The 26,088-nt window shown below is 36.3% G+C and overlaps 1 protein-coding gene across 2 annotated transcripts in view; it reads right to left on the reverse strand.

Moving 5' to 3' along the window:
• Crppa (CDP-L-ribitol pyrophosphorylase A) overlaps positions 1–26,088 on the reverse strand; it is a 270,573-nt gene that overhangs the window by 174,361 nt on the left and 70,124 nt on the right. For both annotated transcript variants that reach the window (XM_063239034.1, XM_023565081.2), the window contains exons 4-5: positions 21,204–21,308; positions 15,210–15,255 (exon numbers count right to left, since the gene is read on the reverse strand). In XM_063239034.1, the coding sequence (XP_063095104.1) occupies positions 15,210–15,255; positions 21,204–21,308 (151 nt within the window). The remainder of the gene's footprint in view (positions 1–15,209; positions 15,256–21,203; positions 21,309–26,088) is intronic.

Raw genomic sequence — 26,088 nt, forward strand, 5'->3', positions numbered from 1 at the left:
TTAGATGTTTCCCTAAAGCTTCACATGCTCAAATTTCCCATAATGATTTGTTTGTTTTTTGTTTTTATTTTTCCAGAAAAAGAAAAAGTCATTCTACAATCATACAAAACTTTAGAGGATTCCTGAATAGCCCAAGTGAAAGAAGAATAAAACCTGTATTTGTACTCTGCTTTCAAAAGTCACTACAGAATTATAATAATCAAAACTGAGTGGCATGGCCATAAACACATACACAAAGACCAACAACATAAAATGGAAAGCCCAATAATAAACCCACACATAAATGGTCAATTTATTGTTTACAAAGGAACCAAAACTATTCAATAGAGAAAGAAGTCTTTTTAATAAATGGTCCTGCAAAACAATAATACTGAACCATAACATAATGCTGTTGTCTGAAACTTCTAAATGAATAGAAGACCTACGACTCCAAAACTCTTAAGAGTATATAAAGCAAAGGATTCATGACACTGGAGTTAGCAGTGACTTTTTGGATATATCACCAAAGGCAAAGACATTTTAAAAATCAGACAATTAGGCTTTGTAAAAATTAAAAAGAAAAATGTATCATTTGCTGTCCTACCACACAAGAACTCAATGATTATTTTCTTGTCTTTCGACATTCTTCCATGAGAGGACACACTAAGAGGCCCACATCACATACTACCACCTGGACCTTCTCAGCTTCCAGAATTATGAGAGATGAAATTCTGTTCTTCACCATTACTCACTCTGTAATGTTCTATTACAACAGAACATGGACCAAGACTGTGGATTGTGTGATGGGATACCCCTCTTCATCATAGGCAAGCTTTCATGTGCCACTCTCCTTGACTGACAATGTAACCACCACTATTTTCTTTTGAACAGTGTATGTGTATGTTTTCCTTCTCCTCACCAGTCTTTAACAAACCTGTATAATAATAATGAGGTCTTATAGAGAGTATATAGAGGTCATAGTATAATATTACAAAAATACTTTCCTGTTAATTGATATGCTCCTGCAACAGCATATCAAGGTAACGTATGGTAATTTCTCTGTCTGAATATAGATCATTTTTGTTTTCATCTGCTTCTCTTTTACCTCCTTTTGGTTTTTTTCCTTTTGTTTTATGAAACAAGGTCTCACTGTGTAGTACAGCTTGGCATCAAACTCGCAGTGATTCGCCAGTCTCAGCTCTCAAGGGCTGAGATTATAGGCATCAGTCACTATGCCTGGCATCTTTTGGCTTGTTTTAGTATTATTAAATCTCTGTGTCTGTAACAATCTCTGTACAGTTGTTTTTCCTTTCAATTCATTTTAGCATTTTCTCTAGAAATTGTGATATGCATAATTAACTTTCTAATATCGACATTAAATATTTCTCTGCTTCAACTGGAAAGCAGACATTTACCCATGGGATAAGTCCCTTAACCCCATCCTCTCTATGTGGATATCTACAATGATACTTCTGGCTCCCACATGAAATCTCCCTTAGAAAACGTAAGTGGTGTTTTTTCACTATCAAACACATTTAAAAATTAAAGAGAATTTTATGAATCTAGTCAGTCAGGCATCTGTCAGTTCTGATATTTTTGCAAACTCTTAATACTTCTTATTTCCTTCTTTGTGAAGAGCCTCCTTTAGATATTCTCTTAGGGTACATCTGCTGGTACTGAATTCTTAATTTCCTTTCATCCAAGAAACTATTTCATTTATTTCAGAATAATATCTGGATATAGAATACCAGGTTAGTAGCATGTCAACAGCCCTCTGAAAATCTTCCTCAGCTTTATTCTAGCCTCCATAGTTTCTGCTGAGAAATCTACAGTGCTCTCTGCATAATATACCATTTTTCTTTAGGTACTTTCAGGTTTTTTTTAGTGTGACATCAGTTTCCAGTAGTTTAATTAATAAGCATCTCACTGGGATTTCTTTTGGAATATCATATTGGAGTTTATTAAGCATCTTACATTGGTAGGTTTGTGTGTTCTGTCCAATTTGGGACCTTTTACAGAATTCAAGCTTTTTCTTACATTTCAATCTTTTTCCTATACTTCTAGGATGGAAATGCTTGTTAGTGTCCCCCCACAAGTGCCAGTCATTGCTTATTTATAACCCATAATCTGTCTTTATTCTGTTGTTCACACAGAAATTCTGAGGGATCAGTTTCACTTCACTACCTCTTTTGTCATCTCCATTCTATTATTCAGCCCATCCAACAAGAACTTTTCTTGATGTGGACAATTTTCTCAGTCCAAAATTATCATTTAGTGCCTCATGTTTTCTATTCGAGAGTCTTCCATTTTTCATTTCACAAGAATTGCGGTAGTACTTTTATAACCCATGCTTTAATATACTTTTCAGATGATAACTTATATTTGCCATTTTGGCAAGAATATCTGTTGATTTTCTTTTCTGACATCTGTTCAGATTTTCCTAATTTTAAGATTACGTTCTTTACGTCAAGGCACCTGTTAGATCATATTCTGCTGTGAAACTCTGGGTCTTATTCCATTTGGTATTGCTTTAGCAATATTTCAACCCAGTTTCTCTCAGCCCTCAATTTTAACCATTGTCTGTCACATTTCCAACCACAATTCCTTTTTTGCAAAGTTTCATGATACCATCTGAATCAACCTTTCAGTACACAATCTGAGACCTGGTCCATCCAATAGTTTAGTTCTTAAAGTTCAGGATTAAATCCACTAGCTCAAGAGTATGCTAGAAATTCATACAGAAATTTATGAACTTTCATGCTGATCTACCACAATCTCTCCTTTTCCTTAGACATCCTTTTTCAATACTCATAGCAAAAAGTGCTAGGTTTACAGTACTTGCCCCACATTTCCAGTGATTACACCTGTGTCCAGAACTAAACAGCAAGAGGAGAGGAAGGAATAGTAACGGCACTCACCCCACCGGCTGACCGTACCAACTCAGATCAAAGCAAAATGTTCTCTTCTCTCAGGATTTTCAGTTCCAGTGAGCTCCCACTGTTAGTGCTACTACTAGGATTATGCATGTAATACAGTATCAGAGTATGAGAAAGAGGAAAAGGAGAGGGTGGAATTTCTCAAAAGCAGGATACCTTTCTGCCACTCTAATAAGATTTAACGGGCATCATCTGAAGCTCTGTCTAGTCTGAGACCCATTTCTTGCTTGGGGGCTGCTCCAGGTCCAGAGAATTAAAATGCTAAACTTCACTGCCAAATCTAGTTCTTTTTCATTACCATTTACCTCAGTCAAATGGCTAGTCCATGTATTCTTTCCAGGTCTTCCAACTTCATTTGATGAAGGCAGTAAGTCTGTTGGTCCGTCTTATGTAAAAATAAGGCCCTATTCAAATCTTCTTAAACAAGTGAGATGCAAATCTGTCTAAACATAGTTTACTTAATATAAAACAGTTTCTAAATAAAAATAAACCTTACAGTTCAAATGTCTTTCTTATTAGTATATAAAATAGTTCTTATAATCAATTGTACTTTAGGTAAATAGAACATGATAGAATCAAAGAACCTATTACATGTCTCTCTAATCACACAACACAACCATTTAGTACACAACTGTTTATCTAACAGAATGTTAGCCATCTTGTGCCAAAACAATAAAAGGTAGGCAGGCACTTGAATTTCAAAACATTCCCACTTGTGTAGTTATATTAATCAGTTTTGAGATGAGAATATTCCCTAAGACTACTCTAAAACACATGCTTAGGGGTATAGAACTACAAGTTTTAACAATGAATCTAAATACATTCAAATACGAAAACAAATCACAGTCACTGAAACACAGGCAGATGTAAACTGGAGGAGACAACTTCTTGGAGGTTAGTTGTTCTTTTGTTCAGGACCTTTCAATTCAACAATTACTATATTCCATTAGCTGAAACTAATAGCAGATCTTAGGACTCAGACAGAAGATGCTCCTCCTTCTGCTTATTCCCTTGCTCTTCAAGAAGATGATGGTGCCAGAGAGGGAGAAACATTGTCCTGATTCTAACCAACCCCCCTGCAAGGTACATCAAAGAACCTCTAGTTTGATGTCTTGAATGCCATAGTTTGAACTATATCACAGCTCCATCTGGCAGACTGCTTTAAAATTCTCTAAAGTTTCAATCAAGTTCTAAGTACATAGAATTTCTTCAGGTTTTTCCATCCCTGATGCAATGTTCTTTACAACGTAAAATTTCAACACTTTTTGTTAGGATGCATGGTATAGCAATATGAGGTTATATATAATGTTTCACAAATGCTCAAAATCCAGTGTTATTATAACTAAATTCCTTCATAAGCTATATGAGTTATAGCATATAAATCTGAATGTTTACAAAAGAGGACAAAATTAGTAACACTTTTTAATTCTCCTTCAGATAAAGCATAATAAGAAACAGGCAAAAACTCTACAAATCAGTCTTCAATTTTCTTGAAATCATCTAACACCTTGCTATTCTTCCACCAGGCTTCTCTGTCCACCGTACTGACCTCTGAAATCAGTTTTTGTGTACCTAAGTAAACAAGAACGGTATCGAATCTGGAAGGAGTCAGTTCTGAAGAGATACTTCAAACTCTAATCAAGGTGTGTTCAACCCATTGGGTCCCAGGCTCCATGCAGTCACACAAGGTTGTAAACTTTTAGAATTACATGATTTTTAGCAGTGTTTTTCATGACTTAATCATGCAGTACTCAAACACCAACTGCACAAGCAGCAATGGAACACTGTGTAGGGGAAAGTACAGGGCAGCAGTCCTAACTCCGCCTCCTACGGCTACCACGCACAGGAAGTGCAAAAGGAGCCCAGGTGTAGCAGACGTTGCATGTGCTCGTATAACTCACTGACCTGAAAGACAATCTCAGGGTCTACCTTCTGCTTCTCAAAGATTTTAATGTGATATTAGAAAGAATCAGCACTACTCAGCCTTGATGCCTTTGTCTCAGTTTCAAGTAAAAGAAGAGGCTTAAAATTTCTCTGAACAACTTAATGGAGCAAGCCATTCGTGTAGGAAGGAGAAGGCAGACAGACAGTAAGGAGAAAGCAGCCAACGAGCCAAGACTGTAAGACAAGGTTACATCAGGGTCAGTAAATAGAAACTTCTCGGAAAACTGTAGGCACTCACATCAAGAGGTCAAAGTGGTCTTCCAAGCAGTTAGCTGCGTTGTTAACTGTTCATGTTTCAAATAAAGGGCAATCACATGAAAGCAGAGTCTTTTTAAGGATGTTTTATATTCTCAGATCCTAACCACATTTTTAAGAGACTCACAGAATACAGAACAAAATTTCCTACTGTATAATTAAATGAGCAGGTATTTAACATTTTATCTCCTGTACATGTTCTTATTTTCCAAGAATGATCAGACTTTTCTTGCCTTTCTTGTATACACTTTCTCAGTTGGGAAAAACAATTTTGAAAGAAATGTAATTTTCTAAGGTTATGCACTCATCAGAGTATCTACGAATGTATTGTACTACTGCTTTAAACATTAATACCACAGCAGTGTTTTTTAAGCACCTAGGTCAGAATGAAGTACAAGGGGCTGTCTTATGTCTGCTGTCAAGATTTATTTAATTAGTTAATTAATTAGTTAAATAAATCACATTGTGATCTCTGAAATGGTGAAAATGCCTGATTTACTTGTTCATGCTCGAATCACCATTTCACTGATGACAAATTAAGAAAATTATAACAAACAAGTGAACTTTACTTTCTCTCCTCTTGAGCTGAACATTTAGCTTTCCAATTTACATCATTTTTAATAATAAATTCCAAGGAAACCAAAATCCTTTTGAGTCATTTTTCAGCCTTCCGGTTCTCACTAAAGCTTGACGCACACGTTCTTACATACTTACATAAGATATAGTCGCACGGCTATTTTCAAGAGAGCAAGGAACAAAACCTATTATGTACAAAGAAGTTTGAGTACTAATGAGAAAATGTGGAAAATTAAGGATCAGTCAAAAGCAACAGAAACATCAAAAACAACATTTGTAAGTAAATCTTACCTGTCACTTTGCATTTTCCAAAAACACATAATTAATAACATAAATGGTAATATCACATAGTATTTGAAAAGAAAAGCCTGGTGAGGACATAGCACACAGAATGTTATTCAGTTACAGATGAAGAAAACCTCACTTAATAGTGTTCACCTTTTTAACTTGATTCAAAAGTTTCAGAATGACTTTGCACTTAAAATCACCATCCTAAAGTGAAAATGTTTAAGGCTCACTATGAGATTATAGCACTAAATTCTTTATATGCTTAGGAAAGCCAAGTAAGTCCTCTTAAATCTCATTAATACTGAACTATATTTATTCACATGTGATTTTATTTTATCCCTTTCAGTGACAGCCAATTTAAAACTATATTCAGCTACTTTCGAGGCACTAATGCAAAAGAACCCCACTGCTTTCCCACTAGCACAAGTTCTATGACTATATAAAAAATGAGGTTTTATATATATATGTACCTTGACTCCTCCTAAATACCATATAAAATCCCCTTTATCATTGATGTTCAAAAGTGTTTTTTCTGAATGAATTGTAAATTTCTGACCCAATAGAAGATGTTCTACTTTAAAGAAATCAAATTGAATTATTTTTCCTTTAAAATAAGGCAAATGTTTAACAAATGGAAAGCATTACATAAAAAAGGGAAAAGACATACATTTTATATGAACATTATTATTAACTAATTTTAACTAGAGCCAGTTAAAACAAATGATTTTCAATTTTAACTTTTATTTTTCCATTTTTATACAAACCACCATATGAAAAGAGGCACTACAGACAGTTTTTATAACATAAATTTACTTGAGTTTGTACAGTTATGGCCAGGAGAGAATAAAGTGAAATTGTTTTTCAACACTGTTTAGCCACACAATTGAATATATTAGAAGGTTGCTAAAGAATGGTGGCAGAAAAGAAACACAATCTTTTATTTCTAAAATCCATAAGGGGTTTTTGTCTTAGAAGATCTGTCTTAGAATACTGACCCTTTTGCCAGGATATGGTCAGAATATTAAATCAAGTGTGGGTTGGGATTGTTTGTACGGCTTATGCAAATCTCGATAATATTACTTCTGGCATCTGTTACCACTTTAATATAGCTTGGGTTCGCCTGAGCATGTACAGAAGGCTTGGGTGGGCTCAACCAGTTTGTAAGACAAAAATACAATGCCTCTTTGTTAAATGGATGTTTGTAAACTTATCAGTCGCCCAATGCCTTGTTGCACCAATTAATCACACTACTCTGGAAAAGTTTGTTTTAATTTTCAGAGATACTTAAAAGAGTTAAACACAAACAGTGACCAAAGCCTACTCTCCAACTTAGGGAAAAAAAGAATTTTGAAACTTCTACATAGTTATAATATGAAACTTGTGATTAACTACATATTATCAGAAATTCTGTGAAAAGCAAATATAAGAGTATCACTTTTTCCACATTTTTTTACATCTCTGTAAGTGGAAGTCCATGCAAACATTGATGCTAAAATAAATACAGGTTTTAAAAAATTATCAAGATAAGATCAAAAACAGATTTGAAGACTTACTATATTTAGCAACTTTTTTACACCAGACACACCCAGTGCTCAAAAAGTAAAGGAGGGTAGGTTTAATTTGATTATGGTTTTAGTCCATGATTATCAGGAGCCAAGAATGCAATGTTAGGGCAGAAGGTGTGGCGGAGCAAAGCTACTTAGTTCATGGAAAATGAGGAAAGAGAGTCAGACAGACAGGAGCAAGAACGAGGCATAGAGGCCATTTTCTGTGTGTGTGTGTGGTCTCATATAGAGACCACACCTCTATATCCATCCAGATCCACCTAGAAGTATACTCCATCCAGGGGTGGATCGCAAAGTCAATCAACTAAAATTCTACTTCATCACCACACTTACCATATTTAACAATTTAGATAAAGAAGGTTGCCTAAAATTAGGAAACCTAAGTCAAATACCAATAAAATGAAATTGCTCTCCTTAAGATTTAAATTTCATTGTTGATGTGAACATAAATTAAGATGAATCAAAATACACATATGCTATTATACTACTGAGTAAACCAGAAAGTACAAAATGCTCTTTAAGACAAGAGATATCTGTCCTAGCAATGATTTACATTCTGAAAAACAAATAAACATGAACATCATATGTCAGTACATTTGTTGAACATCAGTAAGTCATAACCAAGAGTAAATGCAGTTCAGACTGACAAATTATGGAACACTAATACTCATATAACAGCATGAAAAAAGTTCAAACATAGAAAAAGAAAAACCTGTTATGTCTATATAATCAGCATTAAACTGCCAAGTATATCACAAATAAATAACAAATAAATAAAGAGCATGCAACTCATAATTTAAAAACTATTATTCTGGTACTGAATTTTTATGTCTCTCTGGGAATGTCTAGAAATCTGTTATTTCACTAGTTTCTATTTTCCATACACCTACAATGCCAGCAACAATCACTGTCTAAAACACTACATGCTATGCTTAGAAAAAGCAGTGAGTGGTTCAGACCTCCAGGCTTAAATGCCAGCTGAAGGCATGGTTCCCAACCCAAGGAATCAGAGCTGGGCAGAATGAATGACCAGAGTGCTCACTGAAGCCAATACTGACAACCATGGGTGACAAATACACGATTCAGAGATACAAAACATTCATGTTCCAAAATAGCATCAGAATGAAGGCCAGTGGAGACCTGAGATTAAATTGTGGGTCTTGTTGTATAATCCAGAGAAAAATACCTAAACTGAGTCTCAGTTTTCCCAACAAAAATATGGGAGCAATGATTTCATCTTTACATCATTATTGTAAAGAATAAATGAAGTACCACATATAAAGCATATGGACCCAGGTAATCGCAAAGCTCAACACAGGAACATTTCCACATTCAACATTTAAGAAGAAAGAAAAAGAAGATATGTGATATAGGAATACACTTGTGAGATCCCCATATACATTTGCTTGAAGCAAGTACAGCAAACAGGAAGATGGGTAAGTAAGATCATACATTTCTACAATTTACACCTTTAGAGCAGTGATGGCAAACCTTTCAGAGCTTTCAATAATAATAAACACCGTGCTGTGGCATGTATGTCACATAGGTTCACCACCACTGCTTTAGAGAAAATAATAACTAGCTGCATCTGTTAGCATGTCACACAATTCAATGCAACTCAATATTAGAAGATACAATAGAAACAACAATATAGACAGTATTCCCACCTTCACTGAATTGTAATCTGAAATGTGGTCATCCTACACTGGGCAATGCTGAAAAAAAATATTCTTAAAACAAAAATAACTGTTTTCATATATAACTTGGAAAATCACTCCTGAACTTAAACTGTCTACCAGGTCCACAGTATTTATTATCACAATGAGTTTTAAACACTTATACATCATAAGTTTCATTCTGTGATATATGGTATGGTTTAGTTTCCAAAAGTACAAAGTTTCCAAGTGCCTAAACACATGTAACTCACAGCTTCCAAGTAAAAGAATCTGAAAATCTCTACTTAAAGCAGGAAAAAAAAAAAGTATAACTGATACATAATTGTTATGGTTTGTGTCTAGATGCCCCGGCAAAGTCTCATGAAGTTATGGGGTTTGGCCTTTCAAAGGCAGCTAAAGCTAGTGTTTGTGATTGGTTCATTGTCTAGTGCTGAGATTGATTGTGTGAGTGCTGCACCCACCCAGGATGGGGGACAGCCAGCATGCAGTATCAGAGAGGGAAGGAGGCATGCTTTTCCCTTTTTTAGCCCTTGTCACTTGCAGGTACCATGAATGGTTGCCCCCTTAGCCATTCCACTGTGCCTTGCTGCCAGCTGAGTATGGACTGAGACCTCCACAAACTGTAAGCTAAATAAACCTTTCCTTCCTTCATTTTAATGTCAAGTATTTTTTAAGTGTCAAGTATTTTGTCTCAGCAATAAGAGAAAAGTAACCAAGACGAAATTTGGTACCAGGTGTAGGGTGTGGCTGTGACTGTACCTGACTGTGTGGTTCAAGAGACTTGGGAATGGCTTATGGGAAGAGTTCAGAAAGGCTCAAAGATGTCACCTGAAAGAATAGCCCTAGAACAGCTTATGCTATTTTGTATGGGAGATTCTGGTCAGAGCTTAGAAGACCAGAAGGCTGATAGAAATCCAGCTGGTAAAGATCCTTTGCTGGGAGAAACTTATTGGATGTTGAACTCAAGATGATGTGTGTTATGGCTTGGCACAAAGCTTGTCTGCATTTTGCTCCTGTCCAGAGACTGTCTGGGACTTGAGGGTAATGTATTAATTAATCCAGCAAAAGAAATTTCAAGGCAATTGAATGGAGAGGCAATGGCATGGCTATTTGAGAGTTTTAGCCAGATTTATGTTGTGTATCAAGAGCAAAGATCCCAAAAGGATGATTTAAAATATTGTGATTCTGACCAGAAAGGAAGCACTAATAAAGCTATGGACTATAGAGATAGAGCTGAGATCACAATTGCTGAGAAAGAACAAAAGAATAGAAAAATGGCCTGGGAACATGACAGGAAGCAGCATGTCTCCATTCTTTGAAGTCTCAAAACTGCAGAAGTGAAAGACTTTGCTTTGCGGAAAAAGTCACAGAGCACCATGTTCAAGAATGGTGGCAGCAGCCACACAAGGTCCAGAATGATGGCAGAGGCCACATAAGGTTCCAAAATGGTAGCAGCTGTGCCAGATTCCTGAATGGTGGCAACACAGAGAACTTGATCCTCACAATCAGGTTCAGAGTGCTCAATGATCCAGGTACTCAACCTCTGCAGTCAACAGAGAGGAAAGCTTGGCTATTGCTCCAACTGGCAGAGAACTCAGCAGCATCAACAGATTTTAGGAGCATACAGAATGCAAGAGTTCCGAGGTGAAAAAGGCTTCCACCTTGATTTCAGAAGACCTGGGAGGCAAGGCAACGTGCCCCTGAAAGGGCAGTATGTGAAGCTGTGGGCATGAAGGCAAAAGTGCAATGGAAAATCCAGAAGTTTGAAAAAGCCAGGAAAATTGATTGCCCAAGGAAACCTGCAAAGAGGGAGCAAAGCAAGCCCAAGAGAGAGGCCATGGGAGCTACAACCACTGGAAGTGCCATGGGGGTGGGGTCACTCAAGTCTTTAAATGCTCATAACCAGATTGTTTGAGATGCTCCATGTGGAATTCCAGGACTTAATGTTTGCCCTGCTGGATTTTGGGCTCCTTTTGGTTCCATTCCTTTGTATCCCCCCTTTGGAATGGTGATGTTTACCTTGTACCATTGAATGTTTGTACCCTTTGGAATGGTGATGTTTACCTTGTACCATTGAATGTTGAAAGTGCTTAACTTTGTTTTCATTTGAAAAAGAGTTTGTCTTAGCTCTTGGAGGAGACTTGAGACTTGTTCTTTTCAGCAAAGTCCAAGTTGGAGATAGAGTAAATGCCTTTTACATAAAGAATGTGCATGTGTCTTTGGGGCATCAGGGATGAAAAATTATGGTTTGTGTCTAGATGTCTCCCAAGAACTCATGCAGTCATAGGGTGTGGGCCTTTTGAAGGCAGCTGAATCTAGCATTTGTGATTGTTTCATCATCTGTTGCTGAGATTGGCACTGTCAGTGCTGTACCCAGCAGGGGCAGGTAGCCAGCATACAATATAAGGGAGAAAAGGAGGTGTGCTTTCCCATTTTTTGTTCTTGTCACTTGTGGATGCTATGAATGGTTGCCTGTTAGCCATTCCAACCTGATTTGCAGCCAGCTGAGTATGGACTGAGACCTCCACAAACTGTAAACTAAATAAACCTTTCCTTCTTTCATTCTGTATATCAAGTATTTTGTCTGAGCAATGACAGAAAAGTAACCAAGACAATAATGGAAGAGGGGAAAGTGCCAAAGGCAAATGCTTGTATTTAGAATTTACTTTCTGTCCTTCTCAAGGTAATGTTTGCTTTACAATCTTTAAATATACTATAATATAGTAACAGTAACACTACTCACATCACTGAGTTCTTGAAGAAGATAGAGACAATATATACAAAATGCTTCAAACAATGCATCACTTAAAGTAAGTGCCTAATAAGTATTATATAATAATAGTACTGTTTAGAAAAACACTTGAACATTTACTAGGTGTGATGGTTAAATGTGTGTGCCAATTTCACTTGGTTAAGGAAAACCTAGAGAGCTGGTGCAGCACTGCTGGGTGTGTCTGTGAGTGTGTGCGTGCGAGTGTTTCTGAGAAAATTAGCCTTTGCTTGAGTGAACTGAGCAGAGAAGATGGATGGGCATCTTCTAATCCACTGAAGACCTAACCACAAAAAAAAGAGGAAAGGCAATTTCCTCCTCTTCTGGAATTAGGAAATTCATTTTCTCCCACTCTACGTCCCAAGTTGAGTTTAAAAGACTACTTACTGGTCCTGCTGTTTCTCAAGTCTCTGGCATTGTACAAGCACCAATCCCCAACTTTTTAGGGCTCGAGATAGTAGATCTCTCACGTACTTAGCCTCCATAATCCTGTGAGCCAAGCTCTCACAGTGAATCTCTGTATGTCTACACCCACCCTATCCATTCTCTTCCCCTGGATAAACATGATTAATACACTATGGAAAGGTAAAAGGGGTGAACATATAACTGGGATAGCCTTGTGTCTATATTATATTTTGAAACTTACTTTTTGCTTAATCCAGAAGTTTTCTTTTTTGTAAGTCCAGAGGATCTCAGTTATCAGTATTTAGTACAATTTATGAAGTCAGGGGGCTACTTGAGGTGAGCAATAAGCATTTGGAGCTGGCACAGCAGAGTAACACTTTAAAGTTTGAATGCAATAAGGTGGCTTTCAAAAGAAAAGACCTACAAAAGGTTGGGGGGCGGGCAACAGGAATGCTTTTGGAATTCAATGTGCAAAGTAACTACCCAGAGTTTTTCTCAAAATGCAGATTCTGACTGATGAAGCAGGGCTAGGAATTCTACTTCCAAGTCCTCTGTTAACCACAATGTTGCTGCTCTGGGGTGTAACTAGAATAATAGTCCTCTAGTACCAGCAGTGTGAGTCTTCTGGAAAGTTTTGAGAACACAAACTTCAAAGTACAAAGAAACTGTTAAGAGTTTGTTAACATAAATCACTGTTTTTATCCATGCAGCCTGATAATTTTCTCTGACATAAAATAGAATACTTTTCAAATATTTAATAAGGAAAACAAATTCTTTCTCCTAACAACTTCCAAAGTCATAATCTCTGCAATTATAGTTAAAATATAGTTTTTATACCATAAGAATCCTCAGTTGAACCACTTACTAATTATTCACAAAAGCGTCTAGTTCCATTTTACCTAAGTATTTCAGATATGAAGTTGTAACAAAACCAAACTGAGATTTGTATTTATGTTGAAAGCATAACCAACTACATCATGGTTTAGCCAACCTCTCTGAAGTAATATTTATACATTGCCTGGCTGATATATAAATATATGTCAACATTTTGATTTATGGTTATAGAACATCTGTTTATATACACAAATTAGAGTACACTAATGGTTTGAAACTAAATATGCTTGAGGAACAAAGAAGTGGAGCAAAAACTACAAACACAGTGTTGTAATCAGAAGACAGATCTTAGTTTTCTGCAAGTGAAGTCAATTGATAGTTTTTATCAAAAATGAAATGTTAAAAGCATTTACCAAGCTTTTAGAATGAACTAATGCAATCAGAACTCAGATTAAGCACCTTTGCTACTTCAATAAATGTTTGAATTTAAAGCTTACTTCTCAATAGAAACTTGAGTGTTATAATTCTATCCATAATATGATTTTGATAGTCAATCCCTGACTTCTTATAAAACATTACTTGTTTTATGATTTGAAGTAAACAATTCTGATCTTTCTAAGTCTATATATTTAAAACAGTGGTTCTCTAATAAATTCAAAATTTTATAGGTAAATGGATGCAACAAGAAACCATATGCATAAGTGAAATAAATCAGCCTGACATGTGTAAACATGGAATTGTCTGACTAGTATAAAAAAACTGAAAGAGTAAATGAGATCCAAAAGTTACAATACATACAGTAAAAGGAAAAGCAGCTGCTCAGAGGAAAATTTTTTTGTTTGATCAGTCTTGCATGCCTGTTATCTGGTAGCCTGAGCAATTATTTTGAGGATAACAATATGCAATAAAACAGCCATTGTTAAAACCTCTTGTTTTGAAATCCTATATTGCCATTGTTTTGTTGTTGTTGTTGCTGTTGCTATCATCATTTTGCTTTTGTTGTTTTTTTAATTGTTTGCTTCTTGATTTTTCTGGTCTTTTCTCTTTAAAATAAAAAATAAAACAATAGTTCTTAATTTTATGATTGAGGGGACATCTGACAAAATTAACAGCTACAACCCAGGGAGGAGGTAAGTGATAAAATGGTCTTTCTAAGCATCTATTGAGTAGAGATAAGTCATGCTACTATACAAGGCACAATGCACAATAGTACTAAATCAAGAAACGACAGGATCTAAAATGCCAATATGATGCCCCAGTTAAGAAATCCAATTTAAAGATCAATGATGTAAAAATATAGAAATATCCTTCTGCATCCTAACACGATATTAAGGACAATAATAATGACTTTATAGGGCCAGAGGTTCAGTTCAGCGGTGTAAGTGCCTGCTTGGCAGACATGATGTCGTGAGTTTGATCCCCGATACCAAAAAAAAAAAAAAATTACACGTAAAAATAATAATGACTTTGTGAGTACTAATTAAAATAGGCTGTGTAGCTGAAATGTTAGGCATTGTCCTTTAAAAAAAACAAGAGAGGGTTTGTAATATATATTATCTAAAATTACAAAACAAAATGGCAATCACCGTCAGAACACAAAAAAATGAATTTAAAAATATTTTTCTCATAAGAAAGACGCTGTCTCAACATTAAGGGATGGAGCAGGCATCTTAGCAGTAAACATGAGATACTTTTACAGATGTCATTAAAATATCAGTTTTCACTGTTGACTCACAAGAGTACCAATGCCCCATCTTAAATTAAAAGTATTTCTTTTATAAAAATTAAGCCAATGTGCCTTGAGTGATATTTCATAACAGGAAACAAAATATAATTATTTTCTAAAAACAAATCACAGACCTCAGTGGCCTACAGCCATTTATTCTTTTGAGACAGCTGGGATTTAAAATGTCATGAGAAATTCTGAACTGGCTTACATTTTTTGAAACACAGGAACTGACAATTACAAGGCCAAACATACCCTTAATAATCGATTCAGCCGCATACAGATCTCGTTTGTAGGTCACCTGGAGGACAGATAAACTTCATTAGACTTAACAGAGCAGGAAGGAATGTGAAAGCAGCATAATCATGCCCCCAAGGAAATTCTTCATTTTGGAGAAACTACACCCATATAACACTGACAATGTCTAAATTAGAACAGGCTTAGCAAATGCACACTGAATCTATTTCTACACATGATTGAAGGTTTCAGTTTAAATCTTTGAATTAAGATATTACTTAGTAGTAGTTACTGAAATGTTAATAATATAACTGAAGTAATATAATCAGAAAAGGTGATAGTGTTCAAATAAACATGTTAGGATTACTTAATAGTAAAAGTTTAATATTGAAAAGAAGGCAAAAAGGTTTTGTATAACAAAAAAAAAAAAAAATCCAAGAATTATTCTCAGCAGAAATTCTGAAAGATCAACTCATATTCAAATTGAGTACATCATTACATATCTAGATGAGAATCGCCTTTTTATTAAAATACAGCTCTGATAGAAAAAACATACACAGTACTACTGTACAGCTAAAGAGTTGATGCTGTTATTTCTTTAGGAACATACCGCTGCCTAATTATGTTCTTGTTGCAATGCAGTTGGTCACAGGATATGCTTTTTCAGTGTGGCAGGTACTTCCCAGATCTTACTGGTGACCTCAGGTAGAGAACACCTAAGTGCACTGGAGAATTAGACCTCCACAAGTGAAAGCTGCAGTCAGTTTTAAAGTATCATAGTAAGTAGACTAATGTCACAGAAGCTCACCATTCTAGTACCACCATGATTGTGATGATAATCATCCAGTTACCCACCGCAACAAATGCTCACTCAGTACACACCTTATCATACCTATGTTTTGGGGTTTTATTCCTCTGGATTAGCTCAGAAATGGATTTCTAGAGATGCTTTGTTTAGATCAAGCAAACCAAAGCACTCCTGCCCAAAATAGATGCCCTTTTTACACCTTTATCTTGGCAGGTAAATTCTGCACCAAAAGGATACCTCACTTTCCAAAATCAAAGTAGCAGTGTATTGAGTAAGTCAGAAAGTTGCTCAAGCATTCCCCTGATCTATTAAAATCAAATGGGTTACCTCTGCATTGTCTCTAACACAAGCACATACCTACAAGCATTGCTGAATTCTAGGGCTGATTACTGACCCACAATGTAATTCTGTAACAAGTTACAGAAAACGGACATGCTACACGTGTCACCAAAAGGATGGATGTGATACAGTCTCTCAAAACAGTTTATCAAGAGATTATGTTGTAGGCCTAGCTGTAAGTGTGTGGAATAGAACAAAAAAAAACACTGGGCAAAATCTTTAACCTGTAGAGACTCCAATTTAGTCCAGAACTTCTTGTTGTGAAACTAAGTAAAACCAGTTGAATGCTTTTCTTTGAAAAGGTAACTGCATATCTGAAATCAATTTAAATGAGAAATTTTTCTACAGTAACTGCTGTACAAATTTAAAACAGATATTAAGGGTAAGATTCCTAGTTACCATTATTCATTTTTTACCTTACCCTGTTTTAAAGGATAAAATTATATTCTAAATATAATAGTATTCTGAAAGTAACTGAAAAATAGAAGTTAGTGATGGATTTTTAAATTTATAGAAAAGTTATTCTCAAATACTAAAATGACATCGAACATAGTACTTACAGGACAATTTTTGCATTGGAGTTAGACTTATGAGTTAAATATACATTTTATTACCTAAAAGTTTGCTTTCTTCTAATATTAAGTATATAAAAGAGAAAGGTTCTTAAACTTATTTCACCTAATAAATCATCCTATAAGTCATAGATATCCACTACACACACGTTAGAACTTTACTCAGATTACCACCTGCACAAAGCCTTGATTACCTCCATTACAATTCTCAAAAACTACTATTTAATAAGAATAAACTATGGAAAGCATCTGACAAGCTTCAGAAGTATACAAATTTTGAAAGAACAGTATTATTTTTTCCTAACTAAAACAGCTAATGTACTTCAAAGAGAGTGTTACAGGAAAATGTTGTAATTCTAAATTGTTGAGTTATTCGTTTTTATTTTACAGTAAAAGGGGTTGTTCTTTCCTGATTTTTAATTTCTTAAAGGGCATCCTAACAATCACTTTTGAAGATGATTTTCTTCTGGCAGCATGATCGGTAGTTTGCCTTTGACCTTGCACAATATCCTATTATGAAAAATACTACTCTTGAAAGCCTGGTAGTAGAGGAATAGAATGTCAATTCTTTCACCAACTTGTGTCCAAACTATGATAACTGGAACCTCAAGGGGGGATATCAAGACATTAATAATGGCAACAGAGTTTGGTGTTTGGAGCAGATGAGACCCCAACCCAGCATCTGCCACTAGTCTAGTTCAACTCAAGTTTGGTCTCTACGTAATAATTTATAGGAGTAATATACTTAGCTGAAAGACAAAATTCAAGAGAAAAGAAACCAGAAGCTCACAGCAACAGACATAACTGTCTTCTCTTTCCTAGGCCAGGACTCTCTCAGCTACCTCAAGGAATTGTCCATTCCAGCTGTGATGCTTAAAATTAGATTTTGTTGATCTCTCTCTGCATTGAGACACAAGACAACATCAGGTCTTTCGGAAGAGAGCTGAGTCCAGTGGCCAACAACTTCCTTCTCTGAGTAAACCTCCATTTAACACCATCTGCCATTTCACCCCACAAGATAATGAGTATATAACTCTAACACTTAGGACTTGTTTTAAAAGCTGGAAATTCTTTTATTTTTAAACATATACAATATTCATTACACATATAGATACTTTTTGGAACTTTCCTCTCATTTCATCAATTATGCACACCTAAAAAACATACTTTTCTCTAGATAGACAACTGTACAAAACTTTTAGGAAAGATACATTACCATATTGTATTGCTGAAGTCAAAAACCAAATAATGAATCTATTTTGTTTCTTTTGTTTTTAAACAAAGATGCCAGATCTAAAAAAACGCAGACTCCATCAAAAGGGATCCTTTAATTGTTCATTTCACTAATATTGTGATGACAAAAATGCTCCCTTAAATTAGTATTTCCAGGCAATGAAATACAGCCATTAAATTTCTTCAATAGCTGGTTATAAATCTCGTGCCTTGAAGGTGGTGTTGACATTCAGAAACAAGAAGTCTGTTCAACTTGGACTGCAGTACAGTGAGTGAGCTGGTTAGCATTTAAACCTGTATTAGGCCAGAAACACAGCAAAACTATAAACTTAAATTCTTATGAAGATCATATAAAATTGTATTCCCAAACAAAAGTGGTTACCATGGCCTACCGCAGACAACTATTCAGGGAAAGTATGAGAGCACAATGGTTTCTAGAAGAAAATGCTGTACGTTTTTGTCATTGGTCATTCTAGGAGGTGGTTCCCTAGATAGTGATGTAAAAAGAAAAAAAATGATGTGTTGTCAAACACCTAACTAGCTAGCAGAGGAAGCCAGCAAGCATCAACCCTGAACATTATATTTCTGTATTAACTTCTATCAAAATGTGTATGTCAAATTCAAACTAATCCTCCTCCTAGAATTTCAGGCAGCAGGTAAAATAGTCCTATATGCAATCATCAGAAATTTCAAGTCATTCTTCCTCTGGTTTCTGACAGGCAGGCAAAGAGACTATGCCCTATTTCAGAAGCTTCACTGAGCTCACTGTTTTAAGGTATGGGCGGCTCTTGGTTACCTCTCAGAGGTGAGTTTCATTTGTTATATCTGACTTCCACATCACATTCCATGTACTTGGTCCTGCCATCTGGACCCAGTTTTGACAGTGTAGCACATCTAAGACTAATCTCAAAGAGCAGATTTCATTCCTGCGGTTTCAGTAGCAATTAAACTCTGCTCATAAAAAACAATATTACAAGAGTAAATTAAAAGTCTACAGACAAATTATACGATGCTACCAACAAGAACAGGAGCAAATGTTTTCAGTGTTACTGTAAGAAAGTAATACAAACTGGGGGGCTTAAAGCACAGGAATCCACTCGCTCCTGCCTGTGGAGGCTCCAAGTCTGAAAACCAGGATTGGGTAGACCCAGGCTCACTCTAACAGCCACTGGGAGGATCCTTTCCCAGCTTGATTCCTAGCTTCTGGTATGTCTTACGTTCCTTGGCTCATAAATACCTCACCCTAATCTCTGCCTTCATCGTCACACAGCATTCTTCTGTGACTCTCTAGTCTTACAAGGACACCAGTTATGATGGCTTTAGGGCCTACCCTACCTTGTTAAGACCTCGTCATAACAGTGGAGCCAATAAAGCACTGTGGGCAGACCAGGCACCTCACAGGGTCCTGGTCTTCAGTGCATGTACAAGGAGGCACAGGATGAAGATGTATCTGAAGATTAATTCTCTGTTGCCAAAAACAGTAGTGAAATAGGACCCCTTTGAAATAACTTGGTGAAGATCTAATTCAAAATGCAAGGTGATGCTTCTGTTAGCTACATATCTTTATTATATTGGTGCTTTATTGGATTAATGAAGGCTCAACATATTTACCCAAAGAGGCAAATAATTATTCCTCCAAAGAAATCAATTGAAGTCAGAGTGTTAAGAGCTGAGTAGTAGCACAATGCCTCTGTATTTCCACTTTTTATCAGGATCTTCAAATTAGATCTAATGGACAGGCAAAGCAGTTATATGGAGATACAGCCAGGATCTTTGACAAAATACCTAGTTCACAATTGTCAAAATCCTCATAGTTAATACTAATGTCACCATAAGCAGCATAGCATGCTAATGTTATATTACTACCCTATTACACCAGGAGGATGTGGTAGGTATAGAGAGTAGGCAATTTTCTTTGCAACACATGGTTAAATCCCAGAGATGAATAGCAATAACTGCCTCTTCCTGACTCATTCCAGAGGCAAGATATCAAAGATATCCCTGGATAGCCTCAGGAATGTCTATAAAGTGCAACTGAGAGAAGCTGATGGGAGACATATGCAGTAAAATCCAAACAAAATGGAAAAACACACTTGCTTTGCTGGGCTGATAGTATTTAGACATACTTAACTAAGAAAAAGTACTGTATGATTTTTTCTTACTAAGCCACAATGCAAACATGTCAATATCTTTGGAAGTTTAGTGCGTCTGAAACAATCTTAATATGTGGCAAGGCCCACCACAGCACTGTGGAAAATACCCCAATTAGTGGAGAGGGCTTTCTAGCTTAAGAATCAACAAGGAAATATGCTTAGAAACTCATATCACTCATTTAGGAAGATTCTGTGCAACCAGAATTTAGTAGACATTTTATAAAGATTTCCAAACATTTCAAATAATATTCCCAAAGAATTGGTACCTATTTTTAAATTGCGAGATGATCCTACAACTCTAGCTTGGAGTGTACAGTTCAGTTCAACATATCTCTACCTAATGAAACAAAAGAAAGTCACCACGTAAAAACACTCCCTATTAACAGCAAGTGTGATCATGCGACTGCCCTGTGTCCAACCACCATTCTACCACTCATTCTGGCCAAAAGAAATAAGCCTGCTACTATAAAAGTTGGACCTTGCCAAAGGAAAGAGTCTGTTTCCTCATTTGGGGCCAAGAATGTGTCCAGCCACTGCCCTGCACGGAGGCAGGCAGGCTTGCAACCCAGTTAAGTTGCAGCTACCAGTCCAGCCTGGAAGGGAATACTGCACGGGGACAGCAAAGCCTCATTCCAACTGAGTGAATGAGATACACAAGGGGAAAAAGGGGGAAATGGTGACAAAAACAGACCGATGCACTAAAAGGGTGTCATTTTTTTATTACTGAAAGTGAATTTATTTGAGGCCAAGGAACAGAAACAAAATCGTACTTTAAAAGCTCAGGAAACCCAGTGAGACTCTTCTTCTAAAGTCCTACGTTCTATCACTTTAAAATATAAGGGCGTGTACATGCGCACGTGTGTTCAAGCAAGGGAGAAGAGACAGAGCAATCAACCTTCTCTCTTACCTTCCAGAGGTCAGGGGATCCTTCCACAAGTTTGGCATTAGTGCAACAGTACTTCAGAGCCAACTGCAAGCACTCAGTTCCAAAGTCCAAGTCATAGTCACTACACTAGTGTAAAAAGGAAAACAAAGACAGGGAGTTAAGAAATGACAATGCAATTTAAATAAAAACAAGCCTTTTATTTCATAAACAATGGCAAACACAAGAGGAAGAGCCCAGCCAACTCACAAACCGTTTAAAGAGCCACTGATTACATTATAATAGGATTCCTGTTCCCTGAAAGCAAAACAAAATGAGTAAACAGGAATGGTACAATTCCAACAGTTTATAGAGTCCCCTCAATAGTTTCAGGTGACAGATAAATGAATAAACTACTCCCCTAAACCCATTATAAAATGCCTGAAGCTATGGCTGAGGAATTACTGTATAAGAACTCTTCATTTAAGAAACATACACATCTGTAAAACCCAAATCCTCTGTATTTGTATCTCAAGACATTTATAGGTCACAGTTCTCTTATTCATTTTAATACATAAAATATCAATCTATCCTCCTTCAAAGAGCTACATGTCATTTCCGAACATGAGAATAGTGAGTTTCAATTGTGAGAAAAAACGGAAATATCTTTCAGATTCAGTAAAATGTAAATAACATTTTAAGCATTTTGAGAAGAGTCACCAAAATAATGCAATAGTATAATTCAGCCAAATACTCACTGAGTGATTACACGTTGCCAAGCTCTGTATTAATGCCAGTCCAAGCAAGACAAATGACACGTGAATACTGGCCCTAGGAACTCAGGCCAAAAAAAGGAGGCCAACTTAAATAATTTGCAACAGGATAGACACGGTGGCACCTGTCTGTAATCTCATACTCTGGGAGGCTGAGGAAGGAGGATCACAAGTAGAAGCCCAGCCTGGGAAAACTTAGTGAATTAGAGAGAATTTGTATCAGAATAAAATATCTTTTAAAAGAGATGGGAGATTCCTCACAAAACTAAAACTAGAAATTTCATCAGACATAGCTATTTTCTTTTAGGTATCTTTCCAAAAAGTTTAGGGCATCATACTGCAGTGATACATGCATATCTATGTTTAAAGTAGCACGAATCATACCAGCTAAATTGGCTGTATGTTCATCAACAGATGAATGGATAAAGAAAATGGGGTATTTACACAAAGGAGTGCTGCTCTATCATAAAGAAAGATAAACTTCAGTCATTTGTAAGAAACTGGATGCAGATTAAAACCATAACGTTCAGTGAAATAAATCAGACACATGGGCTAAGATATTGCTTGTTTTTGTCTTTAAAGAGCAAAACAAAAGATGGAAAAAAGGAAATAAAGAGATAGCTCTTTCTCATATGGGAAGGGATGGAGAGATGGAAGGAGAGAAGGAAACGGAGGGAAAGGAATGAAGATGTGTCTTATACACGCACCAACTCCACACGAGGGGGGCAAGCTTTATGTACTGCACACATCTACTAAAAACCCGAAAACTAAAGGGGTCTGGAGATGTAGGTCAGTGTGAAGACTCTGGATTCAAGAAAATATAATTTGAAGCAATGCATATATGAATATAAAAGTTTTGTAGAATACCACTTTGTACTTTCAGCACCTGCACAATACTACCTAATAGTATATGAGCGAATTGTTGCATGGTGAACAGCATTCTTCCCTTAACACATGGATAGATTCCAAAAATAGCAAAAACTGTGACTTTTCCCCTCATTCCACTGAAAGGATAATGAATACACCACTCGATGACCCTAAAAGTCACACACCAGGTTTAAAGAACCAAACATCTCCACAAGATTTGTTATGAAAAACCATGCATCTCATCTGTTTTGCCCCACTTTGTTGTCCTGGGAGGCAGTCCTTCTTCCTTCTTTTAACCAGCTACTCTACTGTTTACCTTTACGTGTAATGTTAACTTTTGCTGAGTAACAAGTACATGATAAACCTCAATGGCATGGGGCAACAAACTTCATTCTCACTCACATAGCTGTGTGGTGGCTGAAAACTCACTGTGCTCCGCCACAGGGCTGTGGAGCTCTGATCCGTGTGTAGGATCTGCCGTGGACACGGGAGGGGCAGCACCTAGAGTCTGTCTTCTTATGGCAGTGAGAGCAGCACGAGAGGACAAGCCCAGCAGCAGAGGCACATTTTAAGGGTTTGCCTACGGTACATCTGGTAAAATCCCATTGTCCAAAGCAAGTCAGACAGTCAAATCCAGAAACAAAGATAAGAGAACATACTTCATGCACAATGAGGCCATGACCAGGGCACAAAAACAGAAGACTCTTTCCAGAGGATGAAGCATCATGCTTAGTAATTTAATTACCTTACAATACCTCCACCTAGTAACTCTCCATACTGCCCTCTGATGGTTCTGCTTTATTACCTATAGAAGAATGAAGTTTCCAAACCCACAATACACACTCACATTTCCTATTCTCCATCCTTTCAATAGCATCATTTTGATTAAATCAATAGTGAGTGTTTACATCCTTGACTATAGAAACACTACTCATAGCTGAACCACACATTACTAAAATTCCTTTCTTGAATAACTCATTGTTTTCCATAGAATTAGAGCTTATCTTCTGTTTTGATGTGGTTAGATTTCTATACGCTCATGATTCCCTCAACACCAAACACTAGCTATTCATCTAAATCTATTCTCAAGATGTTCTAACATATAAAACATTTCACTACTTTTATATTCCTAAAAAGTCACACTTGGAGTTCCCTAACCTTTTTCTGCTAGTCATACAGCTTTCGACCAAGAACTATACCACCAGCTCAGGGATAACTCTTCATCTCTATTGTATCATAGACTTTTAATTTCTATATCCCATCCAATCTTCTTTCATAGTTGACTTGTTTTCCTGGAACAAATTCTCCAATAGCTTTCTATGGTGTAATTGCAGTGAGATGCTTAGGGAAACTTCTGAGGTTTGTATGTAAGTCTTTCCTTCTAGACTAGACTTAGATTGTAGAAACTAAACTCTTCCCATTTCCAGCCATGATAGAGTCAAGCCACCAGGATAGTGGCTGTAAAACTGCAGAAACTGTGGGTTCCCCGTTCAGCAGTCATACATGCACGGTCTGTTCCTCGCTGCTTTTGGGAATGCACTCAAGTCCTTGACTGCATCCAATGTTTTCCCAGTCAACAAAGAACACACACATGTCTTTTGAGACAGTCACAGGCTGCTGACAGGGACTTAGAGATGAGACTGCCACTTACAGCCTTTAACAAACACTCCTGATCCATCCAGTTCCTAAGGTAGCTGGTACTACCAGATCCTGAATTTTTAGAATTCTTCAGCAAACAAAATCTTTGCTTGCTTGACTATTTGCTTATAATTTGGCCTTCTCAGAGCTTTTGAGGCTATCACTAGTAATACCCTTGCTTTCCAGCCAGTTTTTGCCAAAGTTATCTTCTATTCTTGTTCTAGAGTTTATGTCACTTTCTAGCAGCTTTAAAGAAGGGTTGATTAGCGAGCAAAATCACATAAATGTCTACCCAGAAACAGGAGTACGTGTATTCTAATTAGAACAAGTATTCCAAATTGCCAAAGGTGGTTTCCACTGATATTCCCATAAACAATGTACAAAAACATGGCAGAGTTTTTAATCTGAGGTAAAATAATATGATTCAAAGGGACTGAAAAATATATTTGTGTATAATGCAATTATTCTCTCAGGGAGGGATTCTACAACTCTCAGAGGTTTTGTAACACAGAAAAGTTAGAAACCATTGTTTTATCATAATAATGTAATGGTCCACAGCTATAAGTAATCTGATTACAGATCCTTCAAGCCTTAACATCATTCACAATACCATGCTGGCAAGGAAACCTGGGAGGTTTGCCCAACAAGAAATCATATATACATTAGAGTAAAATTAAACCAAAGGCATGTATGCACAGGCTTCTCGCAGTGCAGTTGTAAGGCTGCATTCATCATATTTCAAGTAGAAATAAAATAGACTATCTGACAATTAGGAAAACAATGAACACCTGCATTCAATTTATCATCTGAAAATCAAATCTGAAATACTTTGCATACATTTACATTGCTTGAATTATGCAATATACTTTAAAATCGCATGAGACAGTTGTCAAAGAAGCTTTGTTTTCATTATGTATCAGATCATTTTATAAGCAGACAACCAAGTCAGACTAAGTCTGCATTAAGCTAACAACATGAATAAAACATTCTAAGAGAAATCAAAGTACAGAAGAACAAGATTTCTTCTTTGGGTAGAAAATTTTTAACGAGCTTACATAGAATTATGTTCACACAAGTCTTTTAAATAACTATCAGTGAGAAAAAAATAATTTATTCAAAATTTTTTAATTTTAAAGATAAAAATAGAAATAAAAATAAGTTTCCATAAAGGCTAATAGGAGAGCAACAGTAATTAATATATTGCATATTGTTATTTTCATAGTAATTACTCAGAGTACTAGATATTGGCATAAAATACTGATCAAACAATATTAGTACAAACCTTTCTTTTCAATAAACTAAGAGAAACTAGATGAATAACTATCTTGTGTGTATATATATATATATATATATTTCCCCTTTTCTTTCATTTCCTTTTTCCACCATCAGTTTCTCTTTTCTTTTGCATAGTTTCTTCCTAATTCACAATATCTATTGCACATTTTGGATCTTATTTACTTGTTCAGCTTCTCACACTAGTGAGACAATATGATGTTTACACCATGGGTCTGATTTATTTCACTTATGAGTATGGTCTCCAACTGATTCCACTTAACTATAAAAGTCGCAAGTCCATCCTCTTTTATGGCTGAGTAGTACTCCATTATAGAAAAAAGGACCCATCCCTCAATTGATAGGCATTTGGATTGATT

Source organism: Cavia porcellus, unplaced genomic scaffold (assembly GCF_034190915.1).
Source record: "Cavia porcellus strain 051 isolate PalLab524CR breed Dunkin Hartley unplaced genomic scaffold, mCavPor4.1 scaffold_2, whole genome shotgun sequence".
NCBI lineage: Eukaryota > Metazoa > Chordata > Mammalia > Rodentia > Caviidae > Cavia > Cavia porcellus.